At 33.6% G+C, this 17,378-nt stretch overlaps 1 protein-coding gene across 1 annotated transcript in view; it reads left to right on the top strand.

The window, feature by feature from the left end:
- PTPRR (protein tyrosine phosphatase receptor type R) overlaps positions 1–17,378 on the top strand; it is a 222,931-nt gene that overhangs the window by 180,342 nt on the left and 25,211 nt on the right. Inside the window, exons 8-10 of the mRNA XM_039866018.1 lie at positions 1,141–1,225; positions 10,425–10,504; positions 10,952–11,089. Of these exons, the coding sequence (XP_039721952.1) occupies positions 1,141–1,225; positions 10,425–10,504; positions 10,952–11,089 (303 nt within the window). The remainder of the gene's footprint in view (positions 1–1,140; positions 1,226–10,424; positions 10,505–10,951; positions 11,090–17,378) is intronic.

Below are 17,378 nucleotides of genomic sequence, written 5' to 3'. Positions count from 1 at the left end.
GAGTAGGGATAAATATTATAAATATCTAAAGTAATACAAGTTTAGGAAATGATATTTTAAAAGTAAGCTACTTCTCTCTGTAGACCAAGTCTCAAATTCATAATATAGTCAGACTTTTCTCAAATATTGAGATTGGCTGGAAACTATACATTTTGAATTAATTTATAGATAATTTCTTTCCTTTTAATGAATATTAGGCTTTTGAGTTAAGATTTTCCATTGAAGAAAGTTTAAGTAACAAAAATATTACTTTATGTGGTCTAGAGATGAAAGTCATTTTATTTCACATTAATTTTATCTAAGCAATCCTTAGCAGAATTTTAAGTCAGAGAACATTTTGTATAACAGAATCTTTAAATATTTGTTTTGACCTTTTCGAAAGCTTGAGCTTTTTGTTTTTTGCCTCAGTTAGCTACAGATACTCACCTTTTAGGTCGAATGCATTTTCACAGAGCTAGTTTGGCTCTAATTCTTCTCTCTCCAATTGTTTAAGGTACATGACATATATTTTGGCTGAATAAGAATATTTATATTCTTATAAAGTGGAGAAAACAGTATCTGGATGTCCTTCACGAAAAATATTACATTTACAACCACAATAGGAACAGTACGATTATAAACTATTTAATACAAAAAAAGCATCATATCATCATCACTCAAATCAACAAAAAAGCTTTTTTATTTACCATTGGGGAGGGAAATTTTAATAATCCTTAAAAGTCACACTTAGTGTGAAAAGAGAATTCATTATAGTGAAATTTTTGGTACTGAACTTACACAAAGATTTAAAGAAATTTGAATACATTATTAAAATATCAATTTTCAGCTTCCTATTTATGTATTTTCAGCAATTACACAGAATAGGATTCTTAAAATCTAACCAAATTTTATGTTTTTTTAAATCACTACATATAAAATAATACTTTCTAACACAGAGAACTGTTTCTTAGAGTCAGCTTGCCAGGTTGCAGCTGCTATGTTTATGAAAGGAAGGGTGTTGGTCAACCAGAGGTGGTGGGTAGTCTGTTGTTTTATAAGTGACTTTGAAGTCCAATAGAGTCCTGGGTCAGACGGCCCCCTGTGAAGATTTTCTTTGTGGATGCATTAGATACACTAACTTGATATTATTCTTTTTTGCAGGAAATACCAATGAATTTTGTGGATCCCAAAGAAATTGACATTCCACGTCATGGAACTAAAAATCGATATAAAACCATTTTGCCAAGTAAGTTTCTTGAATTAAATAGTTTGTAATATAAAGCACAAGCCTTCCCCCACTTACCCCTACCTCACCATTTTCCATCATCACGATTTTTAAATACACACCAAATTTGGAGTTACAACACACATATCAAGACTTTAATAATCATTAAAATGGTCTGAGGTTAATAACTTTATTTTGTATTACTTTTATCATAATGGTCAGCTCACAGTTTCAGTAGATACATGGTGCTAGAATTGTATTGTGCCACACATTAGAGTCAATTCATTTTCATCAAGGGTGTCAATCAATTCAATGGGGGAAAGGAGAATCTTTTTAACAAACGTTGCTGAGATAACAGGATATTCACATGCAAAAAAAATAAAGTTGGATCCTGCCTCACACAATATACAAAAATTAACTCAAAATGGATCAGAGAACTAAAGATAAGAGCTAAAACTATAAAACTCTTAGTATAAAACAGATGTAAATCTTCGAGGTCTTGAATTAGTCAATAATTTCTTGGATATGACATCAAAAATCAAAACTAAAAAGAAAAAATAAATTGAACTTCGACAAAATTAAAATTTTGTGTTTCAAAGGATGTCAAAAAATAAAAAGGTGACTCACGATATGGGAGAAAATATTTGTAAATTATACATCAAATGAAGGACTTGTATCTAGAATATATAAAGAACTCTTATGACTCAATAAAACAATCCAATTAAAAAAATAGGCAAAAAACTTGAATAGACATTTCTCCACAGAAGATAAACAAATGGCCAATAAGCATATGAAAAGATGCTTAACATCATTAGCCATCGAGGAAATCAAAACCACAATGACATAACACTTCACATATATGTGATTATGATATTAAAAAAAAAAAGATAGAAAATAGAAGATAGGCAAAAGATAGGCAAAGATGTAGAGAAAATGGAACCTTCATATATCCCTGATAGAAATATAAAATGGTACAGCTACTTAGGAAGTAGTCTGCTAGTTTCTCAAAAGGTAAAACCAAGAGTTACTATGTGATTCAGACATACTACTCCTAGGTATATGCCCAAAAGAAATGAAAATGTGTGTCCACACAAAAGCTGTACACAAATTGTTGTAACAGCATTATTCATAATAGCCCCCGAAGTAGAAATAACCAAAATACCTATCAACTGATGAATGGGTAAAAAAAAATGCACTATATCCACACAATGTAATATTATTCGGCAATAAAAAGGAATCTGGTACTACCTTCCACCATGTGAAGATACAACGAGAGGTCTGTGACCTGGAAGAGTGCCCTCACTTGACTGTGGTGGCACCTTGATCTTGAAACTTCCAGCCTCCAGAACTATGAGGAAACTGAGGCAAAAGAAATTAAGTGATTTGACTAACATCACATGGTTTGAAAAAACAAGCTCCAGGTAAAAATAAAGTTGGAAATATTTTTCAAAAATGACCAGAGGAAAGCAGAAGTTTCTGAACAAGACAGGGAATTAATAGTCAGAGGCACGAGAGGCAAACATGGGGATGGACAAGTAAAAAGCTAAAGGAGTTCATCACCACCAGTATTACAAGAAATGTTAAAGGGACTTCTTTAAGAAGAAGAAAAAGGTTTTTTCTGAATAAGAAAATACATCGCAAAGAAAAAAATTCTCACTGACAAAGGCAAACGCATAATAAAATCAGATTAATTGACACTAAAGCTAATACGAAGGTTAAAAGGCAAAAGTAGGAAGATCACGTGTAATTACAACAGTAAATTAAGGGATACATACAAATACATACATATACGTGATAGAAATAAAAAATAATGGCAAAAACATGAAAGGGGAGAGGGTAAGTAAAAATGGTAGTGATTTTAGAATGTGTTCGAACTTAAGCAACAATCAACTTAAAATACACTGCTATAAACATAACCTGGTGTATATGAAGCATATGGCAGCCACAAACCAAAACCTACAAAAAGATATACAAGAAATAAAGAGAAAGGAATCCAAACACAATACTACAGAAAGTCATCAACGTACAAGAGAATAGAGCAAGAGAATAAGAAAGGAACGGAGAACTATAAAAGCAATCAGAAAACAATTAATAAAATGTCAGTAACTACATACCTATCAGTACTTTCTTTAAATGTAAATGGTTTAAATGCTCCAATCAAAAGACCAGTGGATAAAGAAGAGGTAGTACATATATACAATGGAATATTACTTGGCCATAAAAAGAATAAAATCTTATCATTTGCAACAACACAGATGGACCTAGAGGGTATTATACTAAGTGAAATAAGTCAGACAGAGAAAGGCAAATACCATACGATTTAGCTTGTATGTGGTATCTAAAAAACAAAATAACTAAACAAACAGAACAAAAACAAACTCATAAATACAGAGAACAAACTGATAGTTGCTGGATGGGAGGGGGATTAAGGGGCTGGATAAAAAAGTTGAAGGGATTAAGAAGTATAAATTGACAGTTCCAAAACCGTCACAGAGATGTAAAGTACAGTTTAAGAATATAGTCGATAATATTATAATACATGGTGTTCGGTGATTGCAAACTGTGAATAAAAATAAATAAACTCTGTGATGGCACACTTTAAACAGGTGAATTGTATGGTATGTGAATTATATATCACTGAAGCTGATACCAAAAAATTTCATTGTGCATAACAGTCCCCTAGCCCTCATTATAAGTCCAGAGTCCTGTGCCCCACCCTAAGGACTCTATTTAAGTAGGTCTGCTGTTAGGCCCAGGAATCTGTACTTCTAGCAAACACTCAGGTTATTCTCATTCAGATGATGCCAGAACCATCTGAAATCATACCATATTGAGTAATACTGCTATAGACTATGTTAAAACTAAATTTAGCTCCACGAAATTTATCGATGTCAAGATATGAACCGGCTGCCAAGAGCTAGCCGGGAATAAGGAACAGACTATAAGATTAGAATAAGGAGCAGTCTGTAAGATCAAGGAGGTCATGGACTAGAGAGGAGAGACATAGAAACTAGTAATTATGTTCAATTTAATAAGAGCCAGAATAGCTATCTGGCCCAAGTGGTGTAGGAGTACAGAGAGGAGTGAGTAATTCTGCCTAGAGTGGCAAAAATAGTTTAGAGAGGAAGTAGGATTTTGAATAACTAAACAAATGAATATAGTTGGGGTTTTGGTGAAATCCATAAACATCTCACAGCAATAGCTGTGGAAAGATGGAACCACAAAGATTTTTTAAAGTATTGACATTGAAAATTATGGAGTCTTTATAAATTCAGTCCATTAATTCACTCATAAGACATCAAATTCTCCATATTTATGATAATAGCAAGAAATACGGTGGACTTGGAAATGCATTGTTAAAGTCACTCTATGATAGCATATTTTTAACTCGTCTGTATAGTTAAATCTACTTACGTAAAATATAGCCACCGTGAAAGAGATTTTATAACTATAACTGGCTGAATAGGATGAAACTAACACATGGTATGTGTTAGAACTGCTCTCTAAGATTTTTTTAATTTAAAATTTACCAAACATAATGGGCATATATATCCATTGCAGTTATTATAATTACCCACCTAATATCAAAAAGACTCGAAAATTATTAGGATTGTTTAAAAGTGCAGCCTTCTCTATTTCCTGCCCAGATGATTTGGAAAATAAGTTTCAAAGTCCCGCGTCAGCTTTTCCATTCCCAGAACTGGGTGGATCACTTGAGCCATGGCACCTGTGCTGACAGCTGACGTTGCAAATGATTAATTTTCTGTTGAAAATGTCTGTAGCCTGAATACCACCACACCCACCCCGATTGCACAAAATATTACTTAGTAAGTAAGACTTGGATAAGCCACACCGTTGGTTGAAAATCATCAGGAAAAAACTGGAGCAAATATACAAAACTGTTCTTTATGGTTTATTTTAGACTGTAGTATGAGATAAATTTGAAACATCACATTAAAAAATTAGTAAGTGATTAAGATTTTAAATGTTATGATTGTTTTGATTTGACCAACAAAAACTTTTAAGTTTAGAAGTTTGTCAGCTTGTATGTAATAGTGAGGTTATATAATTTTGAGGATGTTTTGCAGCAGAAATATGGATGGCCAAGAACCAATTAAATTATAGCTGCTTCTCTAAAGACAGTGTCAACCTAGCTCAGAATACTCCAAGTGGTAGATTAAAGTGCTAAGGTTAAGTTTATATCAAATTATTTTGCAACATAAATAAACATTAGTCATGAAATATGTCTACATCCTAAATAACAAAAGCAATGGGGAAAAACTAATTATATATCAGTATAAAATTGTTTTGTACAACGATGAAGTATAATAGCAATAAATAATAGTATTTTTTTATGCCATCAACTTATATGTACAAATATAAAGCAATATAAATAAAGAACCATATTTACTCAGGCTGCCATTTCATATTTAAAAATTAATGTCTGGTAATGTTTCTTGCTTAAATAAGTTTCTTGTTTTATTATATTAAGTGCATAGAACAGAATAGTTATGCAAATAAGTGAAGTAGTCACTAAGGCAACAAGTTATGTGGCTAAAGCAAAATAGTGCAATTGTTGATTTCCCACCCCGGCAAAAACAGTTACGAATTAAGGCAAACTACTTAATCTTCCTGTGCCATCCTTTCATTATTTCTAAAAATGGTGATAATAATACTACCCTATAGGACTACTGGAGAATTAAATGATAGTAGTGGTAAAATGCCTAGGAAAAATGCCTAATTAATAGTAAGCCCTCAGCTGATGTTAATTTCTCCTTTTACTCTCTACCCATTAAGATGAATCCATCATTAACCCCAGAACCAATTCCATAAAGGACACTATCAATGTAGAGAAAATTTTACAGTTTCAAAAGCTAAATATTCAAGAGCCTGTTTTCTCTTATAAAAACACATGGGTTTTAAAAAATGAGTTTCTGTATAATCACCATCTTCCATTGCCAAGATCAGCACTGTCCACTAAAACTCTCTACAGTAATGGAAATGGTCTACATTTCCACTGGGATAGCCACTAGCTTCATGTGGTATTTGGGTGCTTAAAGTATAGCTAGTGCACCTGAGGAACTGATTTTTAAATTTTATTTTATTTTAATTAAATTTAATTAGCTATGTACTAGTGGCTACCATATTGGACAATGCCAAGCTTAAGTCTTCTCTCTCTCCTGCAACATATTTGAAAATGACTCCCAATCACCTCAAGAGTATGGCCAGTCCCTGCCTTTCCTCCCATTCCTCATTTTTCTTGAGTTCACCTATGAAAACTATCCTATTCTCTCATCCCTGCCTTTGCCCATCACTACCGGTAGCACACTTGTCCCTCATCTAATCGTTTATCCTCTTGACTCCAGACCTCAAACACATTTTCCCTGGAGAGGACACCTTAAGCACTGAATAGCCTTTGACAAAATTGAAAATGATGCCAATCAAAATATCAGGACCTAGGTACCATTTTGTCTGTTAAATGAAAAACGTAAGATCGCAAGAAGATATTTTAAAGAGACCAAGGTAGGGAAACTTTATGTGTTCTATTTTCCAAATCTATATGTGTCCAATAATTTGTTGAGAGGAAAAAAGAAAAAGAAAAGAAGAAAGGAGAAAAGGAAGGAAGGAAAGAAGGAAGGAAGGAAGAAGGAAGGAAGGCATGAAGGAAGGAAGGAAGGAAGGAAGGAAGGAAGGAAGGAAGGAAAGGAAAAGAAGAGAAAAAAGAGGGAAGAGGACTAGAGGAGGAAAGGAAGAAAATTAAAAGAGGAACAGAAGAGAAAGAGAAAAAATGACCAGTGTTCAAATAATATTTGTAATTGTTATGGATACAGCCTAGATGTATCATAAATTGTGTGCTAAATATTTAACACATAACCCAGAAATATCTGATAAAAATTATTATAATGAATTTGACTAATATATAGACAAATGCATCACATAAAAATTATAACAATAGTGAGGAAAATAATCATATTAAAAAGTTGACAGTAATAATAAAGTTTTTTTTAATACTTAGCTGTTTTGTGAGTCCAAGCTAATATTAAAAAGGCTTTGGTTGGAACCTTACATTTTCACTTACTCAGTCATATGTTATATTTTTGTTTAAAAAATGTATTTGGAAACATTTCATACTTGGAAATACTATTAATTACTCTTTTCCAACATAAACTTAATTTATCTTGACAGGGAACCTGTTTCTAAGCAGTTTATAGGATCAAGTAAATTATAAGCATCATAAGCATTAAAAATACTGAAGGAAGTGGGGCCTTTTCAACTCTAAGTAGTTTAGGGTATTTGTAGAAACTTCTAATAATCAAGAAGGAATGAAAGTTTCCCTGTCTCCTTTGCTAAGAAAAGAAAAAAAAATCTAGAAAGTCAAAAGCAGTGTGTTAACTCTTTCTAACAGAAATTAATTCTGATATTAAACATTCTATGAGCCACATACCAAATAGAAATCACAAAAGATACAAAAGTTAATTAAATATATCCTTCCTTACACTCAAGGGGCTCACCACAACCCATTGGGGGAAGGCAAAAATTTAAGTATCTAAAATACAAGATGGTAAATACTAAAATAAGAATCAGGAAGATCAGGAAGCCTGAGCGAAGAAGAGAATGCCTAATTCTGTCTGGAAAGTTCAGGGAAGGTTTCAGAAAGAAGGTATTTCTTAAACTGAGCCCTGAAGAATGAGGAAGACTTTATCATACAGAGAAGGCAACAGAAAAAATATGTTTAAAAGCATAAAATATGCAAGTACATGTAGTATTTGTGAGACGCATGAGGTCTGTGTGAGCGAATCATATGGTACACATGAAAAAGTGGCTATTGATGAGGTTGTGAGAAAAGATAGAGACCTGCCAGATCCAATAAGTAAGAAACTTGGATTTCATCCTCTATGTCTGCACTGTCCAGCCATTTGCCACATGTGACTATGTAAAGATAAATTAAAATTAATTAAAGTTAAAACTTTAGTTCCTCAGTCCATACAAGCCACATTTCAAGTGCTCAGTAGCCACATGTGGCTAGTGGCTATAATTTTAGACAGTGCAGATAGAGAATAGTTTCATCATCACAGAAAGTTCTTTGGGGGCAATGCTGCTCTAGGATGTCTGAATTGTCAATAAGTATTGATAATAAAATGAGTTCAATGGATAACTAAGTTTACATACAATGCCTTCTTGGAAATTCACAAAGTAAATTAGCATACTAAAGACCCTGAGAAGGCCTACAGTGAAAGAAAAGTGGTTCAACTTTGTTATTTTTAGTGTTTCGCACACTTATTTGATTACTGAACCCTCTTTTTAAAAGATGATCTAGTTTATAAGTTATGTGTCCTAATCCTACACATTACAGAAGAAATTACTTACAGATAACAGTTTGGGAAAAACTACTAAGGCAATCAGGAACCATGGAAGGGACCATTTATATCAATGCAATAAACATTTATCGAGTGTCTGCTTGTATATATAAGCACTGTATTAGTTACTAGGTCTTATAGAGATAATTAAAAATCTCATTTAGGCAAGGGAATGATATGATCAGATTTTTTTTTTAACAAAGACAGCCTTTGAAACTACAAGAAGGAAAGATTGGGAAAAAAAAACAAGTCAAAGGCAGTAAGACCAAATGGGATGCTCAGGTCCTAGTCTAAGAAGACGGCCATGGGAAGAGGGAGTCAAGACAGACCCCACAGCATTTAAGAGATAGAACAGACCAAATATGAGGGATTGGTTAGGGAAGGTCAAGTTCAGTAGGACAACTAATTTTCAGACATGAGCTCTGGAGCTGTCATAGCACACATAACAAAGAATAACAGGGCTCTCAGGAACACATGAGAAATAGAAAAACATGGTCTATAGCTAAGGAGAGTGGTCTGGTGTAAGATATTTGGGAGTCCTCAGGATATAGGTAATAGTTCGCATCATAGGAATGAATTAATTACCCAACAAGGCAATGTCAAATGAGCATAGAAGAGGGACAAGTTGATTCCTAGAATTATCAACATTAAGCGAGGCCAATGAAATAAGCAGAGGATGGAAAAGAGACCATCGAAGAGTTAGCAGGAAAATCATAATACTGTGATCTGGATCCAAGTGAAAAGAGAACTCCATAAAAGATATATGGCCAATAGTTTTTGAATGCCACAAAGAGCACATGAAGAAAAAAAAGCCCATCATGGGCTCACTGGGTTTTGTAACAAAAGAGTCAGTGGTGGCATGCGCACGAGCAGTGTCTGCATGAGACTAGGGTTAGGATAGACTGGAGTGTACATGAGGAGAACTGAACTGTAGATGAGGAGGTAGGAACAGTGGGTATAATAAACTCCCAGAATTTACCTGTCAAGAGTAGAAGAGTAATAGAACAACTGCTAGAGAGAAATGTATAGAACCGGCTTTTTAGAAAATGGAAAGGAACACTTAAATCAATACAATAGACATTTATTGAGTGTCTTAAATGTCTATTATACTGATTTAAGTGATCCCTTCCATATACACATATACTGTGCTAGACTCTAAGTCTTGTAGAGATCATAAAAAATCCATATTCTTGCCTTTGAGAAGCTCAGAGTGTACCAGGTTAAAAAAAAAATCATAAAAGGGTGATTTGATCTTAATTAATTTATATAAATGTTGGTAAAAATAACTACCATATTTTTCATAACACCATGCTTCACAAAGAGCCTTTCAATTTCTTGATAGAAAGTGATTTCAGAATTTAAGACAATGCTGCTAGAACTATAATAATCTATTCAATGTCAGATATTCAAGCTGTCAGTAAAAAAACACATGGTAATTAAGAACGGCTTCTTCCAAATAGTGAGAGAAGACTTGGATCAGACCAAATGTTGGTCACTGGGCAGGATAGGAGAGAGATGGGAGTAGGGAGATACGGAGCAAACTCCAAACCCAAAGAACAAGAAAAGGAGCACAAATGAGAAATGGGATCAAGAATCAGAAACCCATAAAAAATAACATGAAGTATAAACTCACCATCTCAAGCTTTTGGGTGAGATTTATATACGGAACAGCCGTCAACATGGGCCCAAATGTCCCTCAATACACGGATGGATCAAGACAGAAGCTCCAACAACAAACACTGACAAATGTTAGACAGTCAATATGTAAATTAACTGGTATCTTATGTATTGGTCATTGGTGTTCTAATAAACTGTAAAAAGAATAAATCTGCTTAATGTATTCTTTCTTGTTTTCTTCATAGATCCCCTCAGCAGAGTGTGTTTAAGACCAAAAAATGTAACTGATTCTTTGAGCACCTACATTAATGCTAATTATATTAGGGTAAGTAAATAAATATAAATTTCTTTCTGATGGGCACGTCGATTTACTATTTGGAATTGTTGATTATATTTTTTCCCCTCAAAGTAGATCGATGCTGACTTAACTCAGTTACTAGCAAGTTTTTTGTTGTTGTTTGCTTAGTCATAATCAACAGTGATAGTGGGTTTTTTTTATAATGCACCTCCCTTTCCTGTGCATCTATGGTTACAGAGCTCCATATGAGGTGTGCTGGTGAGGACTAAGCATTATGACCCTCAAAACCATATGCTATGCTTGCCTTGCTGGGAGAACAGCCATGTGAATTGTGATGCTAGAATGAAACCGCAGATGTATGTGTTGCTTTTGGACTAGCAAAGCAATTTTGTTCTGAAGATCTTTCACCTAAACTTTCAGTGCAAGGCATGAAGTTCAAAGCCAATTATTCTTTTTTATCTTTTCTTGAACTAGGGCTACAGTGGCAAAGAGAAAGCATTCATCGCCACACAGGGCCCCATGATCAACACCGTGAATGATTTCTGGCAGATGGTTTGGCAGGAAGACAGTCCCGTGATTGTTATGATCACAAAACTCAAAGAAAAAAATGAGGTATGTACTAAATGTTACATATTTTCTGTTGGTATAGAAGAGATATTATTATAAGGAAAATTGCCATGTACTTAATAATAGATTTAAGGTGGAAGCATTAAGATATTTAAAAGCTAGGTCACTTTATGCTTCAAAACATGCCCATTGGTGTTATCCTGTGAATGGCTGCTTTCTTTCGGATAAATCAACATAAATGTCATACACATATTTCATGCACACTCACATGTCTCAGTAAGGAAATGAAAGACCATGAAGTATCACCCTGACTTATAGGCAGCAAAATAAAAAATTATTCATTTGTGTCCCAAGTAATTTTGGTACCTATTATGTGACAGGTACTATTTTAGTTGTTGTCAATATACTAGTAAACAAAACACACACAGATTCCTGTCCTTGGTAGATGAGTTGGGGCAGACAGGCAAAAAGAAAAAAGAAAAAAAACACAATAAACAATAAATTCATAAAAACATTAGAAGGGATAAACGCTATAGAGAAAAAAAAAGAGTGGGATAAGGGCATTGGATGTGCTGAGCTGTAGGGAGGGGATAATAGAGAAGAGTAAACTGTAGTTTTACATAGGGTGGGCAGGATGGCCTCCCTAAGAAGATGAGATTTGAAGAAAGATTTGAAGGAAATTATAAAAGCAACTTTCTCGATATTTTCATAATAAGAAATCCAAGAAAGAGACAAAATTGGATTCCATTTCCATACTCGTCATCTTTTCTAAAGATCTAGTTTAGAGAATACTCATTCTGTATTTGCATCATAAAAATAAAATTATGTCATGCCCAAAGGTGCTGTCCTAGGTACTGCTTACATTTTAGAGCATCTTATTGGGATAGTTTACAGTCTGATTTTAGTCAGCATCTGTGTTTGTTTTCTTGGCAAAATCATTATACCAGGGCTTCACCATGACAATAAGAATTTAAGAAAACTGAATTTTCCCTTATGTCTCTTTGGTGAATTATAAACCTCGAGTATAGTATAATCCTGCTGCTACTCAAGACAATCCAGACCCACAAACAGCAACTTATAAGTTTTTCAAAGTTTGTTGTTTTCTTCCATTTTTTGCAACAATAGATGAGGGATTTTTTTCATGAAACTTATCTTGGAAAACAACATATATTTGGAGCAGCATATGAAGTTATATACTTAATTAACTATATGGCTTACTAAATAAGATTCTATGAATCTTATCTGAAAGCCTGAGGTGGCATAATAAAAATAGACCATAATATTTTTAGCTGTTTCACCCACTATCAATCTGTCAAACACATTAAGCCACTGACAATTCCTGCACAGTTGTTTAATATCCATGACATTTTACCTTCATGGCAGAAAAAGATTCTTCAAGGCTAAAAGATGTGTTCTTTGTGTATATACATCCATGGGACTTACATAATATGGCAGCCTAGATAAACCAAAAAATCCTCCATTACAAAATCAGTTATAGTGGGTAAAATATGAAACAGCATGCATAGGGGAGCTTGAAAAAAAAAGAAAAGAAAATTCAAGCAGTCAAAAATAGATTAAAAGGCATAAAACCAGAAAATTACAGGTTGCTTGTGTTATAGCGACAAAAAATGGAGACAAAGCCTTGGACTTGCAGAAGCAGAAGTTAAAACTGGGACCTTCTGTCAAGTGAGCACCTGCAAGGGCCACAGCTTTAGTGAAAAGGTGAAAAATAAACCTGCCTACCAAAATAGGAGTATAACAGGAAATTAATCTATCTAAGTCTGGCCTCCTCATGGGATAAATAAAAAGGTTCTGTTGGGTATTCAGAATTCAAAAACCAGTAAATGCCAAGTGGCATTTAAAAAGCTTATAAAAAGTAATACCAATTTGTAGTGCTTTGTGGCACTTTACAGAGACAAAAGCAAAAACTTTCTGGATACATATACTCTCAACTTACACTTTACAGAATTTCCACAGAAAAAGCCCAGCCAAATATAAACTCATACATCAAAATTATAAGATACACAAGTAAATAAGCAACATAAGGAAAAATCAGAAGAAACAACAAAAAGTAGAAATAGATCCACAAAAATTTGAATAATAGAAATTATACAGTAAAAACCATATTTTTTTATAATTAAACACACAAAATATAAAATATAAAAAACTTGAAAAGGAAGAAATTACTATCAAAAAAGACTAGGGAGATTTTTAAACAAACCAAAGAGTCCTAGAAATAATTATTATATAGACATTGTTATGAAAAAGAAAACCTCATCAGGCAGGTTCAATAGTAGGCTGGGCACAACTCAGTAATTACTGAATTAAAAAATAGAGCTAAGGAAATTACCCAGAAGATCAAAATGACCAAAAATATGAGAGTTTAAGATAAGTAGAGGAGAGTATTTAAATGTCCAATATATATCTAATAGGTGTTTTGAAAGAAGAAAAAGGAGAATATAAAAAAGAAGTAATCTTTGAGGAAATAATGGCTAGGGATTTTCCAAAGCTGATGAAAGATTTGAAAAGCACAATAAATTCTAGACTAGATAGATCAAAGTAAATCCACAACTAGACACATCTATGGAACTGAAAAACACTATTGAGACAATTTTAACAACCAGGATAACTAACGAATGGCTTCTCGATACCAACAATAGAAGCCAAAAATCGACTGCATAATACCTACAAAGAGATGAAAGAAAATAATTGAAGACCCAGAACTCATGCAGGATTTAGCAACATTTCCTGCATCTTAGTAGAATGAATAGATTGTCACGATGTCTTTTCTCAAAGCACATTCATACACTAACTATCTATTTCTTCTTCAATTAAAAATAAAATAATATAGGATATGGTTCTATAGTGTAGCAGTTAGCATGTCTGCTTTACACGCAAAAGGTTCTGGGTTCGCGCCCCAGTGGAGCCATGGTCTATGGTCCATGTTCTACAGCCATGCCACCCTGAAGAAGCCCAATGTCTGATCTGAGAAGCTAAGCAGGGTTGAGCCTGGCTAGTACTTGAATGAGGGACTACCTAGGAAGACCAGGTGCTGTAGGCATAAATAATAATAATAAATAATAAATAAATAAAATAAAATAATATAATATAAAATGAACATAAAAAAGCCCTGTAATTTTATGTAATTATGTAAATATAGTATGTAGATGTTTTGAAACAGATTATATTTTCCACAGAAAACATTTCTTACTTGTTAGTGTTGCATATTTATTAAGGACTGACACTTGGCAAAGCATATGTGAAACAATATCTCACAAGGATTACAGAATAGGTTGTAGTTACTGTAAACTGAATCATAATGTTGTCTTCAGCATTTCAATCCTTGACTCTTGTGATATATTCGTTTTCTTTTACGGAAAAAGTTAGATATATGTCTTTAGTGCTTTAATTTGTTCTTGAGTCAGGGTTTCATTAGGATAGAAGTAGCTAAGATCGTTGGTTAGTCAGAGAGCATTCCCTAAAGGTTGACTAATACGTGACATATTTTTTTAAAAGTCTGGTAGGGATGATATGAGCAATTGGCGAACACGCCAAAGCCCCAACAGACAGTTTCTCTTCTCCTCTGTCCCCAAGACTAATGTTTTCATTATAATAGAGCTGCCGTAGGCAATAAATATGAATTTCAGTGTGATACTGAGTTGGTTGACTGATGATGCTCAGAATTCTCCATTCTGAGTCTTCAAAAGAATAGAGCCCCTCTTTTTTTTTTTCAAGTGCATCATACTTGGAGTTAACCTGTTGGTACTATTCTCAGAATTCACAATCTCCAGAGGAAAACCAAGTGAGTCTGTTAAAAGCTAGATTTAAAAAAAATAATAATGGCCACATGAAAGGAAGATTGAGGTTTTTATTTTTCTCTTTGGCTAAATTTAGAAATTTGAGAGGTATTCTTTCTTTCTCTTACCATTTTTATCCTCTTGTCTTTTAAAATGTCTGTGATATATCTTCTGGAAGTATCAAAGTTAAATATATTAAGTTACAGGTTTTCTATGTGCAATTTGCTACATGTATTTTCCTGTAGCCAGTCATAATCCCAAATATTGTAGTAAAAATTTTGACTTTTTTATTGCTGATTATTCATTAAATTAAAATAAGACTTCCTTTCCATTCAGACTTTCTGAAGATGTAAATAAAATATTACAGAGGAAACTTTGATGTTTTACAGATCAAAATGATACTGAGAAGTCTGACTGAAAAAAAAATGCAGTGGACTCCAAACTACCAGGAAAATGCTATTTACCATAAGTGTGCCAACTTTCAATTTTGTTAAGCCTCATTATTTAGAATAGGCAAAAATCACTTCCTCCCCCCCAGAAATGGAGGTAGAGTTATCTTTAGAAATTCCCAGGCTTTATATTTTCATGACTCTTTCTAATTTTTAATTAATAAATAAATGAACAATTGCTAGCTCTTATTTAATAATCCCAGTATCCTCATAGTTATTTTTTTATATAAAATGAGAATAAATAAAAAATTTAAAAATAGAGCAGAAAAATCAGTTTTATAGCAAGCAAAGAGATTATATTGCTGGTAAATTTGAGTTCTTTCATTTAGATAAATCTCAAGAAGAAGGGAATTCCTCTTGAAAGAAAGAGAATCTTGAAAACACAGTGTTCAAACTCTTTTAACATCAGCAATTGCATTGCTAGAGAAGAACTGCAAAATTAGAGTTAGATCAGTCCAAAAGTGGGAAATAGTATTTGCACATTTCCAAAGTACTCTGACCACCTCTGGAGGTTACTTGGTGCCTCTGGCATCCCCTTCTAAGAATGAGGGAAGTAGCTATAAATGTTGCTCATATTACATATGCTGTGGAAGATATTTTCTACCCACTACTATTTACTGAATGTATATGCAAAGCACAGTCCATACATTCATTCAGTTATTTTTCACTCTAACTCAATAAAGTAGATTTTACTATCCCTATGTTATGAATGATACATCTGAAGACATTTAACTAAAACAAGCCTCAAGGTTAGCAAGTAATGGAGGCCAAATTTTAGTCCAGGTTTGTTTGATTCCAAAGCGCATGCACTTAGTTATTGCCCCAACAGAACAACGGGCCAAATAAGAAAGCAAGACACTAGAAGGCAAGCAACTCACTTTTGACCTCAGAGAGCAGCACTGAATTTATCTTTCATGAAGTGAAGGAATCACATGGTGATTTGGCCTACATAATACTTCTCTCAAGTATTTAACACAGACATATGTTTTTCTATATTTACATGCATCTTTCATCTGAGTTAACTATGTGACGTTACTTATAAACCTCAGCTTGCCCATTGATTGACCTAGTCAGTTTACCCTCAAAAAGACATATTAAGAAATCATATTTAAAGTTTTCCTTTCTTTCATGCCCTTCCTTTCTCTATCTGATAAAATTATAGAAAAGATTCATTTTAATTACATTTATTTAGCCAAATAGCTCATATGAAGCCTTAGAGCTTTTTAATAGGGTCCCAAAGAGTGAGTAGGTACACAAAGGAAACAATCTAGGCAGAGCAACAGCATACAAAGGCAGATGAGAAACTGCATGGCAATCTGTACATCTTAGTCCCCTCCTCCTTTTCACCTGTCCCTCTAACCCCCCTTCCATCTGGCAACCATCAAAATGTTCTCTGTATCTATGAGTTTGTTTCTGTTTTTTTTTTCTTTTTTAGATACCACATATAAGTGAAATTATATGGTATTTGTCTTTCTCTGTCTGACTTATTTCACTTAGCCATCCATGTTGTCGCAAATGGCAAGATTTCATTCTTGTTGATGGCTGAGTAATATTTCATTGTAATTATGTACCATCTCTTCTTTATCCATTCATCTAACGATGGACACTTAGGTTGCTTTCATATCTTGGCTATTATAAATAATGCTGCAATGAACATAGGGATACATATGTCCTTTCGAAATAGTGTTTTGGATTTCTTCAGATAAATACCCAGAAGTTGAATGTCTAATCACTATGTTGTACACCTGAAACTAATATAATATTATATGTCAACTGTAACTGAAAAAAAAATTTTTTAATTAAACAAAGAAGCCACATGACCTGTTTGAATTGAGTAGTTTGGTGTGGCTTAAGAGTAGCACAGTAGGAAGTGAAGGGAAATGAGACTGGAATGTTAAGTTGTGCCAAAAAATGTAGGACTACGCTTTAAAAAAAAAACAAAAAAACAAAAAAAATACTTCAGGCTTTATTATATAGGCAGCAGGGTGCCACTAAACTAAATCTGTTTTTGAAATGGAGTGACATATTTGCGTATCAGGAATATAATTTTTGGCAGGATATAGGATTTGGACTTGAGAAAAGCAAGAG

This window comes from Pteropus medius, unplaced genomic scaffold, assembly GCF_902729225.1.
Source record: "Pteropus medius unplaced genomic scaffold, Ma_sr-lr_union100, whole genome shotgun sequence".
NCBI classification, from domain to species: Eukaryota; Metazoa; Chordata; class Mammalia; order Chiroptera; family Pteropodidae; genus Pteropus; species Pteropus medius.
Note: the sequence above shows the minus strand (reverse complement) of the source record. Positions and strands in the feature narration are given on the sequence as shown.